A 27,276-nucleotide genomic window follows, 5' to 3' on the forward strand; every position below is an offset into this window, starting at 1 on the left:
TGAAGCGTATGTAACCCAAGGCACTACTGTAATGGTACACAAGTATCAGGTTCCTAGCCTTCCCCTACATTTCTAAACTTATTTCTGGGTTTTTGGCAAGCCACAGTTTAGTCAAATCACAGTTTGTCCTATTCAGAGAAAATAGCAAAGTATTGTTTGCCAAGAACTCATAAATATGTTGAGAAACCACAAGAAGAGGAGTCAGTGCATGAGCCAGAAGTTTGAGCACCTTCATACACATCACATTAAACTATGGTTTGGCATTACATGAACTGGTGCTTACTCAGAAACATGGGCCTCTCAGCAATGGTGTTATGGCAGCAATCTGTCTCCTTTGTGCACAAGGCTCCATTGCTAAGGTTTGATATATTTAGCAATCACATTAGTTTGTAGTGCCCTGTCAATCACTGCTGCTCAGGTTGCATTTGGTGGTGCCTATGTAACTTAACAGGGACGTGGGTGGCATTGTGGGTTAAACCACAGAGCCTAGGACTTGTTGATCAGAAGGTCAGTGGTTCGAATCCCCGCGACGGGGTGAGCTCCCGTTGTTCGGTCCCTGCTCCTGCCAACCTAGCAGTTCGAAAGCACGAAATGCAACTAGATAAATAGGTACCGCTCTGGCGGGAAGGTAAACAGTGTTTCCGTGCGCTGCTCTGGTTCGCAAGAAGCGGCTTAGTCATGCTGGCCATATGAACCGGAAGCTGTCTGCAGACAAACGGCGGCTCCCTCGGCCAATAAAGCGAGATGAGCGCCGCAACCCCAGAGTTGGTCACGACTGGACGTAATGGTCAGGGGTCCCTTTACCTTTACCTTATGTAACTTAATTGAACACAATTTAAGAAACATGTGACATACAGGTTATATCATGTTTAGAAATTTACAACTTAATTCTGAACCATTGCACTGATACATATGCCTACAGGGGTCCCACACAGATGACCATGATACCCAAGTAGTAAAACATTTTACCAAATACCTGGTGCAGATATGGTGGGGAAAAGTGTAGTTATCATCCAAATACATGCCATCCTTCAGCACAATAAGCCTTAAAATTTTGATCTTTATAAACTTGGGCCTGATATGCCATTTAAGTTTCACAGGGTGATATCCAACCGAGTCATACTAAAAGACTAAAAGTAGACTGATTAAAATAAATGCAAGTCCATTTATTTCAGTGGGTCTACTTGAAGCATGACTAGTGTTGAATATCATCCACTTTGTATGCACATGATTATAAATTTGTATATCCCATAAAAGAAATCAGGCACATATTGATTTACTATACAAACAGGATATTGTAGCTTCAAAAGCAATATTCTTGATGAAGCAAATGAAAAGGAATATGTACACAATAAGCATCTTATTTTTGCAAGAGTAGGCATGCTTCTGTTTAGCGTTAGACTACCCTATGAGTCTGCATACTGTGCTCAAAGAAATGCATTATATGCATTTTGGAAATCACCTTGGTTATATGATACCCAGAACCTTTTTCATCTCAGAGCTCACCCTGGCAATCTAATGGTTAATTAAGGACCTTCTGCATCTGCTTAAGGTCTAGTTAGTATTTGATAGCAAATCTCCTGAATGGCATAAAATGACATGTATTTTAACAGGTACAGCTAATGACAGCATATTAATATTAAATAAGGCCTGGTGATTAAGACAGTCTGCACTTTATTATCCTACTACACATGCCAAAATGGTGTGAACATATTTTTTGCAATATATTTAATGAAAAGTACATTTTCTCTCACCTACATAGATAAAGATCACAGTAAAATTCTTAGAAAAGTCCTTTAAAAAAAACAAAACAACCTGCAATAGTTCACTGTAATTTTGTTCCCTAAGCTCTACAAGCACATCTGGCTAAAACTGAACAAAAGAGTGATCAAGAACCAACATCTGTTTTCAATGTAAGATAAAGCTGTTTACACGAGCACTTAAATCACAATTCATTTCTGAAACATTTAACAGATATTTTCCAGTAATATTCAGCATATTTATCAGAAAATTGCTTCTGTTTATTAATGTTTTTGGATCCTTAACACAATCTTGACCACTTTTATACAGGAATGTTTCTCTAGCAACGGATGCAGCAGCCTCTGTGGTGCTGTGCTTTGCTGAAACAGAGCAATTACCGTCTGTAAAAATCAACAGTATCCAAATTGCTGAATGAGACAGGGCTTACATTAAAGATTCTGTACATAAAAAGGCTAACAAATGAAATGGTCATATGACAAAGAGCCAAGATGACATAATATTATCAAGAAATAGTGCAGTCATAATTTTAAACCCACAGATGGTCTTTGAACACAGAACGTACATCTATAGAATCCCAGGGCTGAAAGGGATTGCCAAGATTATGAGCTGTATCTTCCACACACTATGAGGAATGACTACACTTAAACTACACAGACGTTTGTGGACTAAGGCCCACTCCCACAATAAATCTGTTAGTCTTTAAGGTGCCGCCAGACTCCATTGTTCTGGTTACAAAAAAAAAGGGGGGGAAAGAACAGTCAGCTATCTTTCTGGAAGTTATATAGACATTGTTCCACTGTGTAAGAACACTCTAAAGACTGTATATATGTGTCAGACTATAGAATCACAGAACTGGAAGGAACCTCAAAGGCATAGTCCAACCCCTGGCAGATTAAAGAAATCCACTATTACAGCACCCTTGAGAGGTAGCCATCCAGCCTCTTAAAAATGACTTAAAAATGGAGGCAAATCCACCACTTTGAGCTCACCTTTTTCACTGTTGTACAGCTCTTTCTAATATTTAGTCCAAGCCCATTTTCCTGTAATTTGAACCTATTGGTTGTTGTCCTATCGTGTGTGTGTGTGCGCGCGTGCGCATGCCCGTGTGCGCATTAGGAAGATTATTGGAACAAGGTAGATACTTCCAATGCCAGACTGTCCTCTCCCTTGGGTGTCAGGTGTACCCCTGTACATCTGGTGGCCCATGAAAAGCAGAACTTGGGACATTACCAAGGTGGCAGGGGAGGTGACAATGGACAGCAGCAATGCCCACATTAATATTGCTTGAACTGGGTCTGACAGCAATAAGAAAGGAAGGGTCACAGTAACAGTAGATAAAAAACATTCTCTCTCACACACACACACCCACACACCCACACCCACACACACCCACACTTGCTAGCTTTTTAATATATATTTTTCCTATTTTTAAACATGTTGTCGTATTTTATTTGGGTAATTTTGTCTTGTATTTTTGTAAATCACCCTGGAAGCTCTGCTGGCATCTGCAATATTAATCTTTTAAACAAAATTAATATTAAAAACAGAAATAACAGGAAAGAAGGAAGCAAGAAACCATGATACTTCTAAGAGCAACAGCCTCAGAAGAAGTCTCAATGGAGGCATGTTTTGACACAAAATCACTTTGGTGCTCACAGTTAAATTACTGCGTTTTTCACACCAATTAAAAATTACATTATCTCACAGATTTATAATTTCCAATTTGAAAATACATACAAATTATTGTTTTTGCTATGTCAAACGTGACACTGAATTTGGTTTCTGTCAAACTATAAATCACTTGAGATGGTACACAGTGAAATGATTTGGGGGGGGGGAGGTCACAGCTTCCAGGTCAATTTGTTTATTAATTATAAAAATAATGCCTGCTAAATGTATCAAAGACTTCTATAATCTGGAAGGTAGATTTGCTACCATGTCACATTAAGGCAGTGTTCTTCAACCCCCTTCAAAAAACCATGCATAAAATATATTATAGAGCATTATACTGAATGACTTACTTTAGACGTATTGTTCTGAATGTACTTTATGCAGTGTCATTTAACCTGACTTTCAGCATAAGCTGAAGAAGGAATTATCAAGGAGCCATCTTATGTTACCAAGCAGCTCAGTTCAGTCAACCTTCTGCATGTGCCCAATAATTACAACGAACAACCTACAAAGGCATTCCTATCTTTACCTCCCTCATGTTTACTATTTCACTGGATGTCTCTTGCTAGCAGAATCTCAATTTAGAGGAGTCCAGAACAGTCTAGGCACCAAAGAATTCATGCCTAGCTGCTCCTAGAACCTTGGCATGCAGCTGTGACTGAGCATCCTCGGGTAATGGTGGAACTCAGGGAATCATCTTCTCTATTAGTATTTCATTTCTTCCCTTTCTATCTCCTCCATCTCACTGTCCTCATGAGATCTGAACCCTAGTCATGTGCCTTCAAGAACTCCTCTGGTATGTGGAGGCCACCACTGCTGCCCTGTCAGATCCCTAGTGCTCCTCCCTGCTCCCTCCACACCCTGCCCCCCACCGCTCTATCCCCATCATAGAAATGAACTAAGTGCAAGCTATTGGTTCAGTCAAAGTGGTTTTGTGTACAAAGGTTGTGTACAATCTAGCATTTATAACAATTCACCTTGCTATTCTGCAACACCACATGAGGTGCTTCAAGCCATGGAGCCTTTCATTATTCACTGACCACAATTTTGGCAATGAAAATATTATTATTATTTAGCCCAAAGTGAGACACAGTTGTATTTTGATCATTCCTCCAAGTAATTAAGTGTGTACAAACACAGTGCAATAGCCCACGTGGATTACAAACTCTAGATTGTGGAGTACAACTTCTAGATTAAAGATCCCCCAAATCTGTGGTTCTCTGGGTACATTTATAATTTACAGATTCATGAACACTTATGAACAGGAATGAAAACAATCCTTAGGATTTTCTCAATTTTTGTTGGGTATGAGAGAATTTGTATGTCTGCTGGATAGCAGTACCTGACCTTTCTTTTAATACTTTGAATTGTCCAAGAGTCAAATTCCACTTACAAGTCACAGCATTGGCCAATCTTGCTAAAGCAATCTTATTGCTTGAGTTCCACACATGTTAAAAACAATTCCAACAAATTTCTAACAAGCAGCTCCAAAGAACTGTAATTTATCTATTTGTAAAAGCCACATTTTGGTTGATAAATTATGAAAAATACAAGAACATTTTTTAAAAATCATATTGGTTTCATAGTGCTGCCTGCCAACATTTACTGTTGCATAATTGTTTCTTCGAAAATAATACTTCAAGGAGACTAAAATGTAAAAAAAGAAGAAGGGGGGAGAACCATATGATATTTAATGTATGTGTCCTACCCATCTTTTTCTGTTGGCTTCATCTCCTAAGGTTCTAAAACGTAACCCAACAGAGTGTTTAAAAGCAACCTATGTCATTAAATCAGTTTCTTTTAAGAGACAGCTGTGAAACTTGATTTGTGTTCAACAAATATCGTTTGCCATGTGGATAGCTGCCTAAGAAGGAGCTAGAATAGGGTACTTAATTAAAGCCATATGTCCCCACCAGTTATGTGCCATCTATGAAAGTAGCTACTCTCCAACAACTTACATATAAAGTAGCAGCTAAACCTTTATTTGGGGAAGGAACAAGTTAGTGGAACCACTGCTAGAAATGTTATTATCTAAGTCAGATACTAGGGTGTCCAGGTATGAAGAGGAAATATATCATTTGGGAATGTTGTGGCTGGTACAGTAAGTACTGGACCACCACAGCAAATTCTTACAGGGGTCACAAATCTGGCAGGTGCAAGCCAAAGACTGAAGCCATGAATTGTACCATGTATGCAAGCCTAGACAGCATCTTAAAAAGCAGAGACATCACCTTGCCAACAAAGGTCCGTATAGTAAAAGCTATGGTTTTCCCAGTAGTGATGTATGGAAGTGAAAGCTGGACCACAAAGAAGGCTGATCGCCGAAGAATTGATGCTTTTGAATTATGGTGCTGGAGGAGACTCTTGAGAGTCCCATGGACTGCAATAATAATTTTTATTTATATCCCGCCCTCCCCAGCCGAAGCCGGGCTCAGGGCGGCTAACAACAATAAAACAGTACAAAAGTACAGCACAAACAACACTCTAAAATCATTGCAAGAAGATCAAACCTATCCATTCTTAAGGAAATCAACCTTGAGTGCTCACTGGAAGGACAGATTGTGAAGCTGAGGATCCAATACTTTGGCCACCTCATGAGAAGAGAAGACTCCCTGGAAAAGACCCTGATGTTGGGAAAGGGCACAAGGAGAAGGGGACGACAGAGGATGAGATGGTTGGACAGTGTTCTCGAAGCTACCAGCATGAGTTTGACCAAACTCCGGGAGGCAGTGGAAGACAGAAGTGCCTGGCATGCTCTGGTCCATGGGGTCACGAAGAGTCGGACACGACTAAACGACTAAACAACAACATGCAAGCCTTCAGAGAGCAATCCAAGGAACCTGAACAAGCAGGCTACAGTGTTTGAACGCTCCCCTCTGCCATGACTTGGAGGGGCATGCTGAGGATATATTCTTTACTATGCAAGCTGCAAATTCCTGCGATCCCTCAGAGTTTTGGCAAGCCAAAATCATCGTTACACCACAGCCTTTCTATGATTTATTCAGGTTCCGTCCTATTTTAATGAATATACAAAGAGCGTTCTTGCATGGAGAAAAAGGAAAGTTGAATACTGTATAGTCATTTCTATTTAGTACACATAAATTCCTCGAACTTGTCAGATTGTGCTACCCTTTTTCTGATGTACCAAACAGGAAGAAATAGCTCAGGCATTTGAAACTTTTCCACATGGAGAAGACCACTGAATGCAGCCACACCAAAGAAATTCACATTTGACCCAGTTCATCGATGAATAAAGGCACACTCCCTTTGCTGGCAATTCATGCAAGCGTGGCAGGCCATTGTCTAGTTTTGCATTCATGTGAACTGTCAGCAAAAAAGTGTCTGAATAGACCTAGCAGAGTGAGTGTGAACTGGAAGCATACCCACACCTAGGAGTGGTATTAATTCAATTCAGAACCGATTCAGTCTAGTTTGTACAACTTGAAGTACATTAGTAGTTAAAATTATAACTTAATGCATCTTAACTATTTTAAACAAATTTGAAAGTCAATGTATGATTGTTAGCCCTGCCATAGGTGTTTAATTTAAATCAGTACCGCTGATTTTGTAGAAACCCATATGGGCATAGGTGTGAGCAAAACTGAGGGCAAGAAAGAGAAAGAGGAATAATCGAACTAAATGAAGAAGGAACAAGGAGGAATGACAGGAGGTCTTCTTGGTAACTAAATACTGTTTGCTTTAGTTTCATACAGAACTAATCACTAGAGGCCTGCTGCTTAAGGGTTGAGATGCCATCCTTATGCAAGGAGTTATGCAAGAACATAAATGAATTGTGAGCATGAATGTCTTTTATTGGTTTAGCCTGGTAACCCATTACTAAAGTATTTACAATTGTATATCTGCCTGAGATTCTGTCATGATCCTACTGGAACAGCAGCATAGTGTCACATAGAGAGTTTTGGTTTTGTGTCAGTTCTACAATCTTGGTTTAACATTTTCTCCTCATCATAGCAGACTTGCAGCCTGGGCATCCCCACCCCCCACCAGGGCAAAATGCCCCCTATTTCTTTCTTCCATACTTGGACCCTACTGAAGTGTGGAACCAACTAATTTTACTGGGCAACTCTCACTCGCAACTCAATTTTCTGATTACATGTTGATGTGCCCATGCACTCACTAATGACAAAAATGCAGATGTCCTTGAGGAGTGAGACTCATAAGGTCAGGAAAATCAGAAAGAAGGTTGGGCTCTTATCCCCATCAGATAATTCTTCCCAAAGAGAGAGAAAACCTGGCGCAAAGGCACCAAAGCAGATCTTAAGAACCAGGTGGGACCATATGGAATAGGTGAAAAACTACCAGATCTGAAGCTTATTTCTAAACAAGAGTGAGATTTGCAATGGGGGAAATACAACATGAAGTTAATTGGCTTCAATCAACTTTTTTTTCTCAGCATGCAAAAAATCACTGGAACGAACCCCTGGTCAAGGGAAGAGAAAGAGAGAATATTCACTAGAAATTGCATTTGGAGCCAAACAAGATGAATTCTTTTGAAAGAATGAATGGAAAACAATGTTTTTTCCATCATATTTTTAAAAACTGTCCTCTGTACATGGGGCAAAAATGCATCTTCTTTTTGTTTCTGTATATAATCAAGTCAAGACTGACTTGTATGGATTTGCTTATTCTTGCCATGCATCAAATCACTGATTTTTCCCCCCAAGAAAGCATGCTTATTATTATTATATTTCTCTAAGATGCCAGGTGGTAGTACTTGTAACCACTTGCTGTGGGAGTGAGAAATGGTTTATTTTTATTATTCATTATCGCAGCACTTCTTTTCCTTTTAAAGGAACAGCAACTTATCTCAAGGTAAATCAGAGGGTCGAATTAAGACTTCAAAAGCAAACATGAAGCTGCTTCGAACAAAACAAAAGAAAACAAAATCCCCAACAGCCCACTCCATAATATCTAGTAGAATTTAATTTCTGTTGTGACACATAATGTTCTGAGCTGACAACATATTGTCAACAATCTACACTCCATTATAGAAAATGATACTCCCCTCTCAAATGCCTTAGGTGATAGGCAGACGACCCCTAACCCCCAAAAAAGCTACTCACCTGCATCAGTGATAGAAACCCTGGAAACAGATTTGGCAACACATTCAGATGCCAATTCTGCCCCCACATTTACTCAGACAGAACTTTGCTGCCTCCACTGCAACTGTAAAGAGCAGTTCAGCAGAGTTGGATTGGATGGACCTCTGGAGCACTTGATGGCATGTTGTGAGCAATTTGCGCAGCGCTTTCATGATACATTTGCTCAGCTCCATCGTGCCTTAGATACCACTACTGTTGCAACTCCAGCTGAGGGAGCCAGTGCAGTGCTTTCCCATACTCTGTGCAGCCAATTTCAGATTATGTGGCCTGATCATGCAGACAGGGCTTTGCAATGATGAGGCCAGCTTGTTACTCTCTTGCCCATCCTGGCTGGTGAAAGTGGTTGATGGAACAGATCCAGGGATGTGATGAATGCAGCATTATGGAAATGACTGGTGCCTGCTGCCCTTAAACAGGAGGTAGTATGCCCCCTCCTGAAGAAGTCCATGCTGGATATTACGGTTTATATCATAAACCATATGATATGCAGGAGTTCCTATAGGATATGAATAACCTGTATCCATTTCAATCTGGTTCATACAGAGTTTGGGTCATGAATCAACCTTGATTACCCTTATGGATGACATGTATAAAGAGTGGGACAGGCAGAGTGCGATTTTCGGACACAAGTGTCCCTATTTTCCAGGGACAGTCCCAGATTTCCAGAAGCCATCCTGATTTCTGATTTGATCCCAGAATGCCCCGTTTTTCCTTAGGACATCCCTATTTTCACCACAGAAATGTTGGAGGGTATGGTAGGACATCCCTATTTTGATCTGAGAAATGTTGGAGGGTATGGACTTTTGATACCATTGATGATGATATACTCTTGGGCTGGTTTTGTGGGACTGGCACTGCAGGGCAATGTTTTACAGTGGTTCTGCTCCTACCTACAGGGTTGTGTTCAGAGAGCAGCACTGGAGAACTGTGTTTAGGCTCCATGGTCCTTGCACTATGCTGTACCACAGGGAACCATCTTGTCTCCAATGCTGTTTAACATTTGTATGAAGTCACTACATGCAGTCATGTGGAGTTTGGGGCAAAGTGTGATCCATATGCGGATGACACACAGCTCTATTTCTCCATAATTTCTGAGCCAGGATGGGCTGGACTAGGAGCAGTGGCAGACTGAATAAGGGCCAGTAAACTGAGCTTGAACCCAGGGAAAACAGAGGCACTGTGGGTTGGTGGTTAACAAGTCTGGGAGAGCAGTTTCCTCATAGTGAGATCTCACATGCCTGTGGTACACTGATGAATACCACAACCATGTTGGTGGTGCCAATCACGTGTTGTTGCTTTTCACATCCAGATATTGCCTCCTCTCCCAGAATGCAAATCAGTAAAAGTGCAAAGATAACTTTATTTTATCACTCTGTATTATTCAGTTAACTCCCGGATAGGATTTTGTCTTCAGAGATTTTGAAATCACTTGGCCTGGGTTGAAAATGTACTGAATATAACCACACTATCAAACACTATACATTTAACACTGGCAGCAATTATTAATACCTGGTGTGGTAAGTATCTTTTCCCAGGGAATCTGTCTGGATGATGGATTAAGTTACATTGTTAAATTCAGCTTCAAACATTATCTCATACAATTAGCCAGACATAATTAGGCGTTAAAGTGAGAGGGTATAATAGTCAATCATGATCTTGTTAATCTTGTGGCCTGTGCTGATTCCCATAAGGTGAAGGCCAAAATGGACTACAGCATTTTTATTTGACTAGTATTTATGAATTCATGTATCATTATCTAAATATTACCTTTGATTGAGATCTCATTAAAGGTCTCTCTGTCTCATATCAAAATGTCAATAACCCTCCTAAGATAGGAAATGTCATTGACTAAGCCTGTACTTATTAATCTAATAACTTCAAAAATGATCACAGTTGCCTTTCAGAAAACAATTTCTTCTCATTAGACCCCCATTGTCAAGTTTTTGGTTTTTTTCCTCTCTTAAAAAATTAGCACCCATTCTTCAAAGGTAGATAATGAGAGGAGAATGTAAATAGTTGGTTCCATAATAAAATATGAACAATAAAAAGAAAATGAGGATCAACAGCTGGGTTGTTTCTTTCTCCAGAATAGAAATGGTTGGCTTAGTGGGTAAGTGTTTCCTTTTGGACAGACATGTATTCAACAGTTACTGCTGAAGTTCATAAATGGATAATCTAAAATACCAAGCTAAGATACAAGGATTCACATGTGCTCCCACACTCACCCAGAGCTCTTAAGCAAATTCCCATCAATGGAAGAAGTATGTCCTTTCCTACATTCAGGGAAAACAACGATGCCTTGGTATTGCACTATCATAATGGACCAGATGTACACATGGAATGATCTTCATTCATTCTTTTTATCTTCCTTGCAAATACCTGGCTTTGTATATTCGACTGACACAACAATCATATTTTTAATTTGTGTCAGGTACTATGACATGGTTGTATCCTGATCAATTGAAACCAGCATCAAATATTGATGGCACGTTTTCCCAATATATGTATATTGTCCCAAGGGGAGAAAATACCTCAAACAGACAATAAGAAAAATCTCTGGAATCACAAATTCACGACAAAATAAAAAAATACCCATGTTCATTTAATTGCCATCTTGGCTTTAAAATACCTCCATGGTTAGAGCCACTATGCCTCTGAGTACCAGTTGCTGAGGACTAATAGGATGCTGGCCTATGCTGGATTTTGGTCTGATCCAGAATAGGGCTCTACTACCATCTTTTTGCAGTCCATGGGACTCTCAAGAGTCTCCTCCAACACCATAATTCAAAAGCATCAATTCTTCGGCGATCAGCTTTCTTTATGGTCCAGCTCTCACTTCCATACATCACTACTGGGAAAACCACAGCTTTAACTATACGGTTGTTGTTTGGGGCTGATCACCGAAGAATTGATGCTTTTGAATTATGGTGCTGGAGGAGACTCTTGAGAGTCCCATGACTGCAAGAAGATCAAACCTATCCATTCTTAAGGAAATCAGCCCTGAGTGCTCACTGGAAGGACAGATTGTGAAGCTGAGGCTCCAATACTTTGGCCACCTCATGAGAAGAGAAGACTCCCTGGAAAAGACCCTGATGTTGGGAAAGATGGAGGGCACAAGGAGAAAGGGACAACTGAGGATGAGATGGTTGGACAGTGTTCTCAAAGCTACCAGCATGAGTTTGACCAAACTGCGGGAGGCCGTGGAAGACAGGAGTGCCTGGCGTGCTCTGGTCCATGGAGTCACGAAGTCGGACATGACTAAATGACTAAACAACAACAACAACAGCTTGTGTTATGCTCTTACAACAGGAATACAACATCTGACATGGGGAGCTGTAGAATTCATTATTTATACTGTGCCTATCACTAAATTATGCGCCAAATAAAACATACCATCAAAGGTTATAAACAATCAAAAACAAAGTGAAACAGAATGCAGACATTCTGGAATTAACCTATAGTGTCCAATATTTAAGCAGAAAATCCTTAATAAGACATTCATGGGAGGAAATACTTCACACTGTTATACTTCAGTGACTGTTAGAAATAATATTATCAATATGAGAATGTATCACAGTTATGGTGGATTATTATTAATACAGCACCATGATGAACTGTTAATCATTACTTAGTGAATTACAAATCTCATATAGAGAAAATAATGCCATAAATAATTAACAGTATAGACGGACTAACATAACTATAAGCTAATTATACACCACCTAGCTGACAGTTTCATTCATCCGAGCTTTTAGGTCTCTGTATAATTCTGAATTTGCAGTTGAACATTTGCTTTTCTTCATGTAGCTTCAGTATTTTCTCTCTCTCTCCCCCCCCCCCCCCTTCTCATATAAAATGCAGAAGTACTCCAAAGCGGTATTCTGTAGTGCTGTTTTAATAAAATATTCAACTGCTTAGATCTTGTTCCTATGATCTATGCAGAATGCAAAGAAGAGCATAGGGTTGACCCCAGGGCTCTCTAAGTCAACAAGCTCAGGAGAGCTCTAAGAATGTGGCTGATTACATTCTGAAGGAAAGCCCATATGCAAAAACAAAACCACAGGAATATTTGAAAGGAGCGAAACCTTGATGGACCACAGCACTAACACTGGAAATAAGCCTCTGTTTGCTGTTTTAATGTTAAACGTTTGCATGGCTATGGCTGTAGATAAGACTCTGCCTGCTGCCTGCTGCCTGCTGCCTGCTTCCAGACAGGGTTCTCTCCCTGCTCTACCTGGAGATGCTTGGGGTTGAACCTTCGGCCTTCTGCACACAAAGAAGATGCTCTACCACTGACTCTCTAGCCATCTTGGGCTTAGAAGAATACCTTGGTCTATGATATTGAAAACCACTAGAGAACCAGGAGAATCAGCAAGGTAGGGCTCCTACTATTCATTTCTCAGTCCATGGCAGCTTCCATTCCAAAACCCGGCCGAAAACCAGACTGCAGTGGCTCTAAATAATCAGTTTCGGACAGAAAAGCCTGAAGATGAGATGCAATCATGTGCGCTGACACTTCAGATTCTACCCTTACTTTACATTTCAGCATGGGAGTCATTTAGCTGACAGGGAATATTTAAATGTGTGAAATAAACAAAATTATCAAGGACTGGCTTCTATCATAGTTTGTTTTTCAGTGAGGGCTGAAAACTTGGTGATTACAACAGGGTTTGGGGACATAGGCCTGTAAATATATGTTAAGCGGTTTTTGTTGCTTTTATTAAGTTTAGACTTCCAATACATTTTTCAATGCTTTTAAGTGTTGCAGATGCAAATTTTGTTATAATTTATATATTATTATTAGTCCTTTTGATGGAATTCTGATGTTCAAAGCAGGATATAAGTATTTTAAACAAGTACATAAAAAGGCTGAAATATAATTTTTAATTATATTTTAGATATAGGCTGATATTTTTTTAAAAAGGACTAGGTGTACTAAAAGGTTTCCTCTTCCTTGCCTTGTATTTCTTGTTTTTTTCTGGGTATCACTTTGATTTACTGCCATCATGTTTAGATGAGCATCAATTACAAGTCTGCATTGCCATCTTAGCGTCAGAAACACCAGTGTTATTTGCTTGTAGTACATGTGGGTGATGGTAATAAATCCTCATCTAATATAAGATTAAGTTATGATCCTAAGTTGTTGTAGCTCAGATTCTTTTCCCATTCTGGAAGAATATATTAAAGTTATGGAATGAAACATGAGGCTAAAAACTTAAGAGGATTGTGAAAGGGAGCTAGACCCATAACAACGCCAAATTTATGATTATGTGAACTAAGCAGTCATTTTTTTTTCCTATTGGCAGAATAAGAGGCTCTTAGTGACTGGCTATAGTTGAAGGATATTAAATCATGACCATGCAAATTTCTATTTGATAGTGCATTTGGATGGTAATATATTAGGTGTTGTAAAAGTACACTTCTCTTTGCCGTAGACCTTTGATACCATATGATAATAACTTTTAAGAGAATACATACAAATTTCTATTCATCAGCAACAATGAATGAATTTTGTCTCAATATGGTAGACTAGGGTTTTTTAGTTTTTTTGTTTGTTTTTAAAAAATAATGTTAAGACTTAAGGCATGCTTCTCTAAGAATCCAGAGAACATGTCATGTTAACTCTAGTTTTTCTCACTGAATTGCTTCTATGGTTGGTTAATCTTGATTTATAAGCTGTTCTGCCACCGTATTATCTAACCTATGTTCATACATGATCTGAAATAGAGCGTCTCTTCACGTGGGGTTGGGTTGCTGCCTCCCCTCCACACAAATAGACAAGTACAGTGGTACCTCAGGTTAAGTACTTAATTCGTTCTGGAGGTCCATTCTTAACCTGAAAATGTTCTTAACCTGAAGCACCACTTTAGCTACTGGGGCCTCCTGCTGCCGCCTGGCCTCCGGAGCACGATTTCTGTTCTCATCCTGAAGCAAAGTTCTTAACCTGAAGCACTATTTTTGGGTTAGTGGAGACTGTAACCTGAAGCGTATGTAACTTGAAGCATATGTAACCCAAGGTACCACTGTAACTGCAGATGCCCGTTTGTATGTATGGGAAACTGCTCCCCGCCTTTCGACGAGTTGGGTCACCACATTCTGCACCAGCTAAACTTTTTAAGGTCAGCCCCAAACTGATTTTTGTAATTAATTGATACAAGGCATGGCAATACAGTGGTGCCTCGCAAGACGAAAAGAATCCGTTCCGCGAGTCTCTTCGTCTAGCGGTTTTTTCGTCTTGCGAAGCAAGCCCATTGACGGCTTAGCGGATTACCGCTATTAGCGCCTTAGCGGCTTTTAGCGGCTTATCGGCTTAGCGGATCAGCTGATAAGCAGCTTAGCGCCTTAGAAAAAGGGGGGTGGGGAAGGAAAAAAAACCCGCAGGAACTTGCAAGACATTTTCGTCTTGCGAAGCAAGCCCATAGGGAAATTCGTTTTGCGAAGCGCCTCCAAAATGGAAAACCCTTTCGTCTAGCGGGTTTTCCGTCTTGTGAGGCGTTCGTCTTGCGGGGCACCACTGTAGTCACTAGCTTAAGTAACTTGGAGAAAGGATTTTAAGGGTTGCAGAGAATAAGTTAGTTTTCACAGGCTGTGCACCTCTGGTTACGAAACTGCTAAGAACAAACAAGAGGGAGCTGGTGTAACTAGTACACTCTGGGTTGAGTAGTGGACAGATTAGCAAGATAATACAAATTCAAAATACAAATGCAAAATAATGAATAAGTAGTATAGCTCTATGAATAGCTGAGAATCACATAGCAATCATTTCGTCCCAAATGGAAGTGGTTCTGTGTTAAATGTCTTCTGTATTCTTCCACTCATCAATATAATTCTAACAAAATATCTGGCCACCTCCTTTCCCCGCATCCTCCCTCTAGTTATGGTAGGAAGCTGCTTTTCATGCAGACAGCTGATTGATCAATCTACTTTAGCACCGTTGACTCCAGTGGTCACCACACTTCCCGCTGCCACTTGAAATTTGCTGAGGGTCCTGCCAAACCACTTCATTATTTTTCTGCCAGTTGTCGCAATTGTAATGCATGGCGCTAGGAGCTGCATGATTTTTAATTGCAATTTTACAGGGATGCTGTGGAACATCTGAATGAATCTTGTGGACCACGGGTGGTCTGTGTGCACCACCATTTGGGAAGCCCAGTCTATGCTGACTGTCAGGAGCAACTCTTCAAGGTTTCAAACAGTTCTATCTGGGGTTGAACCCCGAGACCGTCTACATGCAAAGTATGAGCTCCACCACAAAGTCATGGCCCTCCCTTGGTGCTAACACTATTTATTTGGTTTCTGTGTCATCCAGAAGATCAGTAATGGATTCAGGGAAACAATAAATAGATTGCACCTTTTTTCATCAAGTAACGTATGGAAGCAAGCCTAATTCTGTCCATTAAAACAAAAGAATATATTTAAGAAACCTTTTTCAGCAGTGTGCCTTTGAAAGTCTGAATATTTACCAACATGACAGTTAAGAGGTGTTAATGAATGATTCATAGTTTATATTTGTATAGGCACCACTAATTTAGAGCTACAGCTCTTCATATGAGCCATTAGGAACTGTGTGATTATATTGCCCATACATGAACAGGTGGAAGAGCTTGAGAAAATAATTCTATTTTGACTATGTAAATAAATTTATGCAAATTGTTTCATTTATGTATACCTTTTTCTAGACAAAACTGTATAAAAAATAAATTATCTGTGCTCAGCCATCCCTCACTCTGAGCATCAATTCTGAACAGTTACTTAGAACAGCAAAAACAAAACACAACAAAAACCACAGAAGAATAAGCACAATTCTTACCACTCCAATGGAAAAATAATTATTGATGATGCTGTAAGGCACTGGGTCTCCCTTTTCATCTTTATCATTAGGTATGACTTCAAATTTCCACCTGTCGAGCAAGATCTCTGTACTGTTCTCAATATCTTTTAGGATCTTCAGAAGATTCTCGCCTTCATATCCTGCAAAAACACACACACGCCGACTTTTAAACAGGACTGCCTTTGCCCTGCTTGTTTTATTTCCTCACACAAGTTTAAGCACCACAATCTCACCATGCAGCATTTCACAAGAGAAAAAATGCATTTAAATTGTGGAAACCTGGGTCAGTTTTAGCATAATATGGAAGTTTCTTCTGCCCTGCAGGGCTGTTACCATGCCTGAGCTACCATTTCCTTACAGAACTGATGCCAACATCCACTGTCACTTGGTCACGTTGAGTCCAGCTCTTGTAGTGATGGAGCCGCCAGCCACTCTTTCCTCCTCACAACCTTACCTGTCGCATTATAATGGCCTGGGATCCAAGGGCTGCCTTCTTCCCAATTTGTATTGTATTATTTTATGTACTGTGGCTTGCCGTTGTTTTATTGATTATAGTTTAGAAATTATTTATTGTAACTGTTGAGTGGATTTCTGTTTAACTTTTATGTTATTATTATTTAATACTATTCTTATGATTGTTGAACGTTACTTTTTATGTAGGTTGCCTATTTTAAAGTTATGTTTTATTATCACATTTTTGTAGCATTAGATTGTTATAAGGGACGCGGGTGGCGCTGTGGGTTAAACCACAGAGCCTAGGACATGCTGATCAGATGGTCAGCGGTTCGGATCCCCGCAATGGGGTGCTCCCGTTGCTCGGTCCCTGCTCCTGCCAACCTAGCAGTTCAAAAGCATGTCAAAATACAAGTAGATAAATAGGTACCACTCCGGCAGGAAGGTGAACGGCGTTTCCGTGCGCTGCTCTGGTTTCACCAGGAGCAGCTTAGTCATGCTGGTGCATGATCCAGAAGCCGTACGCTGGCTCCCTCGGCCAATATAGCGAGATGAATGCCGCAACCCCAGAGTCAGCCACGACTGAACCTAATGGTCAGGGGTCTCTTTACCTTTTTTTAGATTGTTATAAGATGTTCATTTTTTGTTTCTTCAGCTTGTAAACCGCCTTGAGTATTGTAAGATAGAAAGACGGGATACAAATTAAAAATGATGATAACATAAAGCATAGCACATGACAGCCACCCAGCAGGGTTTAGAGACAGTGGCTCCTAGTCTCCTTGACTATTACAGTACCAGACAGCCATGGTGTGTGGGTGGGTGTGGGTGTAGAAGTGACAGCAGCTGCTGAAAGCTATAACAAAGGGTGGCAGCAAAGTAAGCCAGAGCAGTTGCTATCAGCAACACTATACAAAAACCCAACTCAAACCTGGTGATAGCTTTGCTCTAGGCCAAGGAAATACAAAAACAACTTCAGCTTTCCACCAAACAAATGCAAAATAGCTCACCCTGCTTTAATGGAGCCTAAATTAACAATAGCTTACAATTTCTATTTATTGCCTTTATATGTGACTTTTCATCAAGGTGCTCATAAACATAGTTGAGAACAGTCTGGTTCATCCCGTCATTGGATATACAAGCAGACCATTTCTTTCTTAAAGCACTGAAAAGGATTGGGGGCTTTCTACATCCTACATATCAGCTCCTGCATGTCACATGGAAAAACACTTAAAAAAAATAGAGTGGGTTTCTGATATGGTACTGAGGTGTGCGATTAGAGGAGATGAGAGGGAATCAAATAAAGGCTCGGGAGTAAGTTTATGGGTGGTTTCACCCTTCTGCACATTCCCCAGAACTGCCTAAAATCCTTTGAAGCAGTCTCATGGGATCAGCATGGAGGTAAGGTGTTGCTACGCACCATCTTCCCCGGAGCCCATAACATTTTATTCTTCTCTGTGGCTACTCCCATATTGTGGAATTCCTTCCCGAGAGAGGTTAAGATTTGTTATCTTTCTTCTAGCAGGCTAAGTCCTTCCTGCTAAGTCCTTCCAAAGACAGGCCTTTGGAAGCCAACATGCTGGCAGAGCTGATCACTGTGTTGCTGCCTTGGTAAATTGCATTTCAACAGCTGGTTTTAAACATGATGCAATGTGTTTTCATCATTGGTTTGTTTTTTTAGCAAAGTTTGTTTTTACTGTTTTGTATTTTATAATTGCTATTTTCAAACATAAGCTACCTTAATTCCCAACTTGGGAGAAAGGCAGGCTACAAATATATTAAATAAATTGCCTTTATTAGTTGTAGCTGGCTTTCAAAAGGAGCAAATGCATGCCGCTCCTAAACAGAAACATCTTATTTAATAAGATCAGAGAAAGCTGAGAAGTCTAACCTGAGGAAAATCTTTCCATAAAGATTTTATTGTGTCAGTAATCATGCTACTTAAAAGTCCTTCATCAGTTGAGAATTGTTAGAAAATGTATGGCTGCAACTATGTGATAGCCACCATATGTCTATAGTGTTTGAAAGGTTGCCTTTTTCTTTTTTCTTTTACTATGTGGGCACAAAACAGTACTGTTTTATTCTGTGAACCACCCTGAGATGATGAAGGGTGGCATATAAATCTAATAAACAAAATAAAAAAAAATAAAAAATAAAAAATACTGTGTCAATTATCTTCCCTACAAATGCGCACCACACACATGCTCGTTTGATAAACAGGAGAGGGGGATCAATCCTTTTAAAAGATAATGAGATCTTATCTCACTATAAAAGCTAATAAATTAGTACTGCCAAGCAATGCATTCAGTAGCAATGAAGTTGATTCTGTAAAATTGTTACAGGTTATTTGTTTAATAATTCATAATCCATGCCAGGAGTTTGCACCATCGAGAAGGGAAAATTACTCACCAGCAAACAAATTTGTTGGCCTCCCTTCTGTTCTCCAATCCTATGGAAAAGTTTCAGGAGGGGGAAAAAATCAGTGTTGTGGCATCAGCTACCAGGGAAAAGGAGGCAAAGAATAGTGAAAAGAAGAGAACTTGAGGGCTTATTTTTTCCCTCCTAGTTTAAACAGACAGCTTTCTAAGTGGTTAAGTGCGAGTCAAGAGTGGACAGTCCACAAAGAAAGAAGTAACAGAGTTCAGTGATGGAGGGTCCAAGAAGACGGACGGTGACAAAATGAATCACCATTGTGCAGACTTGCATTGTTAGGCACACCCCTACTTTCTCCCATTCTGCAGAACATTCCAGACAATCAGAGGAAGCGGAAAGAAGCTCCATAAGGAAGGAGTTTACCAGTTAGGCATCTTATGGAGCACACTGATAAATGTTTTCTCCTCCTGCTGGCATATCCACCTGTCTGGCAGAGCAGCTTGGTCCGCATACCAGATTTCACATAAAGCCTGAAAACATAGTCATTGCGTGAAGTGGCTATGAATATATACAGGCAGATTATCTCCTCTCTGGATAAGGAAGGATTAAGGCTTTCAGCAGCTTCTAGCCATGATGGCTATTGTCAGGGGACCGGTTACAGGGAAGCTCTGAAAATCTTGTGAAGCAGTTCCTCTTCCTGTGGTGGGGAAAGCCACACCTCTAGTGGGGAAGAAGGGAAGGGACCAGAGGATGCTGCTGGGAGCCTCAGCACCGCTCCTGGCCAAGCTGGCCAGGAGGGAAGCACGCCGCTTCCATCGCCCACCCTGCGCAGAGGTGTAAAACGCAAAGAAGGAAGGAAAAGGCTCATATGTTGTGTCTAAGCTCATATGTTGGGGGAGGACCCGGAAACGACCACGCCCGGATTCTGCCAGCGATTGAGGCAGACATTAACTTGTGGTTCTGCGCTGTAAATAGTTTTTGCACCAAAATAAAACCTGTAAAAGACAGGTCGGAGTCCTGACTGGTTACTCACGAGCAACCACCATTGCCATCTGATAGCTATGTTCTCCCTGCACTGTTCAAGGCAGGCTGCCTGTCAATGCCAGTTGCTTGGAAGGGCATGTGCAAAGAGGGCTGTTGCATTCAGATACTGCTCACAGGCTTCCCACAGGCCTCTGACTGGTCACCCTGAAAACAGGATGCTGCACTAGATGGGCTTGATGCAGTAGGGTTCTTCTTCTTGTTGTTGTTGTTTAGTCGTTTAGTCGTGTCTGACTCTTCGTGACCCCATGGACCAGAGCACGCCAGGCACTTCTGTCTTCCACTGCCTCCCGCAGTTTGGTCAAACTCATGCTGGTAGCTTTGAGAACACTGTCTAACCATCTCGTCCTCTGTCGTCCCCTTCTCCTTGTGCCCTCCATCTTTCCCAACATCAGGGTCTTTTCCAGGGAGTCTTCTCTTCTCATGAGGTGGCCAAAGTATTGGAGCCTCAGCTTCACGATCTGTCCTTCCAGTGAGCACTCAGGGCTGATTTCCTTAAGAATGGATACGTTTGATCTTCTTGCAGTCCATGGAGTCTCAAAAGTCTCTTTGGAGTCCATGGAGACTCAAGAGTCTCCTCCAGCACCATAATTCAAAAGCATCAATTCTTCGGCGATCAGCCTTCTTTATGGTCCAGCTCTCACTTCCATACACCACTACTGGGAAAACCATAGCTTTTACTATACGGACCTTTGTTGGCAAGGTGATGTCTCTACTTTTTAAGATGCTGTCTAGGTTTGTCATTGCTTTTCTAGGGTTCTTACATTCCCAAAAATGTAGGGTTCTTCTTACATTCCCAAAAAAGTCCATTCTTTTGTGGAAGAAGGTGAAATATTTACAGTTTGGCTTACAATGGACTTCTGTAAATAAGAGATTAAGGAATACGAGCGACACGTGTGAGCGTTCATCACTCACACATAGAAGGATGTTTATAGCTGATATAGAAATTAAATATTCTTTTTACATGCAGAGAATGCCTGTCAAGATAAGAGATGCTTTAGATGAGGCTGGGTGGGTATTTTTGAAGTCATACCAAAGTCCCAGAAAGGTTAGCTTTCATAATTTTGAGTTAGTCTGCCTGTGGAGGGGGGGGGGGACCCAGAGGGCTACACCTATGGGACTTTCAGGTTAACTGTTAATTCAATATACAAGAGCTCTTTGCTGGTGTTGTAGTGAGTTTCAGAAAGAAAGAAAGAAAGAAAGAAAGAAAGAAAGAAAGAAAATGTGGATCAACTACATAGACAGGTAATGATCCTAATTATGACAGAATTCTAGTAATATTTAAGGCCGATTGCAATCGGTGAGACAAGATTATTTTGACTAATGTACCAATGCTTTCAGGATGGCTTAACACAACCACCTTTTCTTTGATTGGGACCAAAAGTTTACATAGCCAACATTTCCAAAAGAAAAAACATTAAAGACAAGGTATTTAAGACAGCAACATGAAAGGCATAGCTAAAATCTGATCCAACTCTAAGCATAATGCTAGGACCGCTGATGAAAACTCCAGTGATTATTATTTTTAAATAATAATAATAATACACATTTTCTGAATAATTCGATTATATTACAACTACAATAGTTTGTGATTAAGCCTTTCATGCTAACCAGCAGATTTGTTAGTATCTGAAATGAATTCTTCTTTGAGATATTCATATAATTTCCTAGAGCACAATCTATAACACGAGTAAAACAGCAAGCTGGATATTTTTTAAGTCATACCAAAGTCCCAGAAAGGTTAGCTTTCATAATTTTGAGTTAGTCTGCCTGTGGAGGGGGGAAAAAACCCCAGAGGGCTACACCTATGGGAAGAAAGTGATCTGTAACAAGACAGACCAAGAAGAATCATTCAGGCTCTGAGGTATGTGTTCAAGACCAGCTGAACACAACCAAGAGAGAAATTTATTTTTCCCATTCAAACTCGATATATTCGTGATCAAAAAGAGTTACCACGAAATTGGGTAAAACTTAGTTGTTGGGGGCTTTTTTGCATTGCAGCAAAGATTCTCAACACCAATACTAGTGAAGCTGGAAAAAGACCAAAATATATGTGCATAGGCAGGCAGGATCACAGTGAGCACAAAGTTCATGGTGTGAAAGTGTGAAAGCTAACCAAGAGCTAACCAAGAGCTACAACCAAACAAAGCTAGTATGCGGGACTTTGAAGCCCTGGACAAAGGAAACAGAGGAAGAGGAAACAGTGTAAATGTAAAAGATACCATTTAGTTAAAGCTATGTACTCGCAATGGAAGAGTGAAGGAGAACAAACAAAAAGCAGAAGACTTTTTGGAAGCTGGCACTGAGGACATAGAGAAAGAGATATGTGTGAAATAATTTTCATTTATCGATGACTGTATTTTTATCCTCCTCATTTGTTTAGGAAGCTCAGAGCAGCTTTCATGAATCTTCCACACAGGAAGTGATCATATTCTCACCGGCTTAACTTCAGCAATGTAAGAGTGTCAGGTACTACCTTTGTAATACTAGACACCAAGTTTCAAATGTAAGGGATCTAGAAGAGTCTTCTGGAGACTGAAATGTAGACAAGCATAATTAAGGCCATTTACAGACTGCTTTGATACCTTAAAGCGGTATAACTTACATAATCACAAGGCCTCCTGTTTCCTTGGCAATATCTTTCTCATGACATCTTGTGTAAGTTTCTACTGTCCTCCCCTTTATACAGTGCTGGATCTACAAAAAAATGTGTGGGTTTTATTTATTCTTTGCCTCCAGGAATCCTGGTAGATAGCACCAGAAGACTGATTGTCTGAAATCTACTGCAGGATGAGAAAAGAAGGAAAGAACTAAAAAACAAACAAACATCCAATATATTAGCATTGCATGATTTGAGACTTGGTTTTTAACATCCCTGAACAAAAATAGCACTGAACTTCGGATCATTTTGGGGGGGAAGGCCAGGAGCAAAGAAACAAGCTTTTGTTTCTAGATTATGGGGCGGGGCGGAACAATGCTTTTATATTATGTACAATCCTGCTTTAAAAGGAAAAAATAATTGATATTTAAAAATTTCATGATTACAAACTCATAGAAATTGCTAACTTCTTGTTAGCCCTGTGAAGGTTTGGAGCCGCCAGCTCAATCCATGACCTCTGCATATTCATCCAAACTTCCGTACACAGCCTGTACTAAAGACTGGATGAATATACAGAGACAGAACCTTGGTCCACAAGTTCATTCTTCCTAATATGTTATCAGCACAGGTTGCACTGACATCACTACAGAATAATATCACTCATGCCTCTGCCATTCTGATTTTATGGGTTTGTCTTACATGCAGTAGTGCTAAGTGCTGACATGCAGCAGTGAAACCAAGTGAGAATTTGTGCTCAGAAAGTGGGGCAAAGTCAGGTTATTTTTGTTCCAGTTCTCAGGGACACTCCACTCTCAAACTTCTAACGATGGCTGCAGAAGAAGATGCAAGGCACTTCTTGGCTGTATGTTAAAAGGATGGAGAAATTGGCTTGGTTTGGTAACTGACTGCCACTTTCTGGACCACTACATGAAGTAAAAGACAAGTTATCTTTTGAAATATGTCTTTTCCAAATATCTCAATGCAACTTTGCAACCAAAAGAAAAAAAAAAAAAAAACGCTCACGCAAAAGCAAAGTTGTACCCAAAATGATTCTCTCATTGAAAACCATGTACCAAAAAATGCATTACATTAGAGAAAGATGATCGTTAAAAGCATGCATATTAGGCAAAATAGCAAACCAAAAAGAACACACAGTGGGCTAAATTCACAGAAAAATACCGTATTTTTTGGCCTATAGGGCACACCGGCCCATAGGACGCACCTAGATTTGGGGGGAGGGAATAAAGAAAACAAATTTTATTTCCCCCCCCCCCCAGGCGTGGGGCTGGGGTGGGGGAAGCCCGAGCTTCCCCCGACCCCAGCGCCCAGAAGGGAGCCAGAGCGATGCCAAAGCATCATTTTTGGAGGGGGAAAAGTGCATCCTATAGGGCGAAAAATACGGTACACATGAACTTTCATATGGAGCTTTTTAGTTAACAAAAAATCAAACTGATGTGGAAAAAGGGAGGACTGAACTTGAGACTGAAAAGTGAGAGAAACCAAAATTGACAGATCTGTTCATTCCTAGCTTTCCCTACTCCTCCTACCAGAGTGGGGCAATGTTCATTGGCTGGCATGACTGTGATGTGCAGGCACTGAGAAGGAAACATCAAGGCGACAATGCTAAATGCAACCAGAACTGTCATGTTTGAACCAATGAGCCATTGCCTGATTGCATTGCTTTGGAAAAAAATCATTCCATACCCTGGAAACAGGAACGGTGGTTAAAGAACTGCATGCAATATACCTTTACAAAGGAAATTTATTCTACATGTTAGCAAGTGAAATAATGTTTTATTTACCTCCTCCCCATCTCAGACACCTGGCTAAGTCATTCCCAGTTCCAAGGGGAAGAATAGCAACTGGAGGGTGCTTAATCAGATTTGCTTTTTCTGTGGATAAAGGAAGTAGATACTGTTAAATGGTAAAAAGCAGATGAGCCAATGTATAGATCAAACAAGTATTTAATTGCATAAATATTGTGGTCAGATAATGTTTTGATTCAACCATTAGGCTGTATTACTGAAGGAAAAAAGCAGCCTTCCAAATTAATTGAGTTATCATTTTTCCTGCAACTGCCATTCTCATACATTATTCCATTATTTATTATTTTAGACACTTTTGGCATATAGCCTATTAGCCACTGACTAGCTGCCAGTGCTTCATATTTCAGTGGGAGAATCACACAGCTCTAGAGCTCTGGCAGTTTCTGACTTATATTGGAAAAGAAGCAAAGAAGATAATATTTCAAGTTTTTGTTCAAGTGGCCATCTTTTGATAATTGTTATTCTTTATAATTATTGAACAGGCCAACCTAATATGTTTATTTCATATTTCATAATATCTATATACCATTTGATTGTTAAAGAAAAACACCTCTAAACTGTTCCATATATGTTCCATATCCACCTTTATATGAAGCCAGGGTACATTATAAATCAAGTAAATACATGAATAGATGCAAAACGGGGGGAAAGAAAATGCTTCCTTTCTGAAGTGAGTAATTACAGAGAGATATCTACACTTCATAGGTGCTTGAAGGGACCCTGCAATCTCATTGAATAGGAAAATTGCACAACTACCCCCCATACACACACTGTTCAGATGTGCTTTCATGGGGTTGCAGCTAATACTACTCCTACTCAGAGTAGACCCATTGAAGTGAATGGCATGGCTAACTTGGGTTCATTCATTTCAATAGGTCTGTGCCAAGTAGAACTCAAGCTGGCTACAACCTACTGTCTACTCCAAAGGTCAAAGTGATTGAATAGGAGTTCTAAGTTGCTTCAAGAATCTACTTTCTTAGAACATTCCATAAGTGGACCTTCTCTACAAAAACTTTATATAGAAGGTCGGTGGCAGCATCAGAAACCTTGAAATGAACAGCTCAATAAAATTAGTCTCTCTGTGTGGAGGGAGGGGGCATTCAAGATTCTGGCTAAAATGGGTGCTTTCAGACCTGTCGGGTAAGCTGTGTTGATGGCTCCCACATGAAGACACAAATAACTGACCCTAATGGTCTTACTGATTATGAGCCAGCTTCCAGTGTTCCTATGACATAGATAAAGAACACTCCTATACTTCTTCATATTAAGAGAGCCAATTTTAATGAGGCATATGCTCTAATACTGCCAAAAGTCCAGTGTAATGAAAGAGGATCAGCACTAAAATGAGATATTCTCTATAAACAATATGTGAAAATGGTTAGAGAGCTTAAGTTAGAACTTCAACCGCCTCTTTCAAAAATTCCCCAAACACTCCTAACCAACTTCCTTTCTGCAGCCTCCCCTCTTTTGATTACTTTAGCAAGGAGCAGAGGAAGTTTTTCTACCTCTGATGAATCCCAAGAGTCAACTGTGCATAAAGCTCAAATCGCAGACCTTTGATAAAAGGTTCAAAAAATAGAGTTAATCGCTCAAAAAATGGCACATTACCTATGCAGTCCAAAATCCATCCCACAGTTCCATCTCCACCACATGCTAATACTCGAAAGTCAGACACATCTCGGAAAAAATTCAACCTGAAATAGAAAGGACATGTGTGAAGTTATGACCCACAACCTTGTTCTCTCAATGCTCTGTGGACAGAATACTTGCACAGCAGTTCCTCTGCTCAGTTTGCAAGCATGCGCTTCATGATGAATATAATTCTCAGATACAACGGGCTATGCTATAAGGGAACCAGTCATAAGATGCTAATTACTGCAAAGTGATCCAATAAAATTAGTTTCATTATAACATGCAGTTTATTATGGCGAGCAGTAAAATATTCATCTCCTGGGAACTATATTTTAATGTACAAAGATTAACTAGCATGTAGATGCCAAGTAGCTGTAAAGAACATCATTTTTCAGAGAGGGATCTATGCAACCTATGGCTGACTTGCAAGAGTTCTCAAATGATTTCAAAAGCCAAATTAAAACAAATGGAACATGAGCCCCCTTCTCATGTTACTCACAAGCTGTGGTAAAATGCTGTGAAGCAGGCATCATGTGATTACTAAGGAGTGAGGCCCTAGCTGTGGTGTTGTCCTCAACTGAGGAGCTCCTGGCCCTGAGCCTGGCACGAACAGCAGCCTAGGTGTAGGCTTCCAAGTAATCAGAACACCAACATGACTCAATGCCCTGAAAACATGGAAGTCTACATGCAAGCAGTTACTCACCTAAAGGCTTCTTTTCAGCATACAGCTATATGCTAATACAGTCATAACTTGGAAGTCAAACAGCTTAGTTCCCAAACGTTTTGGCTCCTGAACATCGCAAACGCAGAAATGACTGTTCCAGTTTGCGAACTATTTTTGGAAGTTGAACGTCCAACGGGACTTCTGCAGCTTCCAATTGGCTACAGGAGCTTCTTGCAGCCAATCAGAAACCGCGCTTTGGTTTTTGAACGTTTTGGAAGTCAAACATACGACTGTACTTGGAGATC

The 27,276-nt window shown here is 40.3% G+C and overlaps 1 protein-coding gene across 6 annotated transcripts in view; it reads right to left on the reverse strand.

Moving 5' to 3' along the window:
- Positions 1-27,276, reverse strand: part of DGKB (diacylglycerol kinase beta) — a 298,387-nt gene that overhangs the window by 121,394 nt on the left and 149,717 nt on the right. For all 6 annotated transcript variants that reach the window (XM_079947902.1, XM_079947906.1, XM_079947903.1 and 3 more), the window contains 3 exons: positions 26,284-26,369; positions 24,652-24,741; positions 16,366-16,526 (listed from right to left, as the gene is read on the reverse strand). In XM_079947902.1, the coding sequence (XP_079804028.1) occupies positions 16,366-16,526; positions 24,652-24,741; positions 26,284-26,369 (337 nt within the window). The remainder of the gene's footprint in view (positions 1-16,365; positions 16,527-24,651; positions 24,742-26,283; positions 26,370-27,276) is intronic.

Source organism: Podarcis cretensis, assembly GCF_951804945.1.
Source record: "Podarcis cretensis genome assembly, chromosome: 12".
NCBI classification, from domain to species: domain Eukaryota; kingdom Metazoa; phylum Chordata; class Lepidosauria; order Squamata; family Lacertidae; genus Podarcis; species Podarcis cretensis.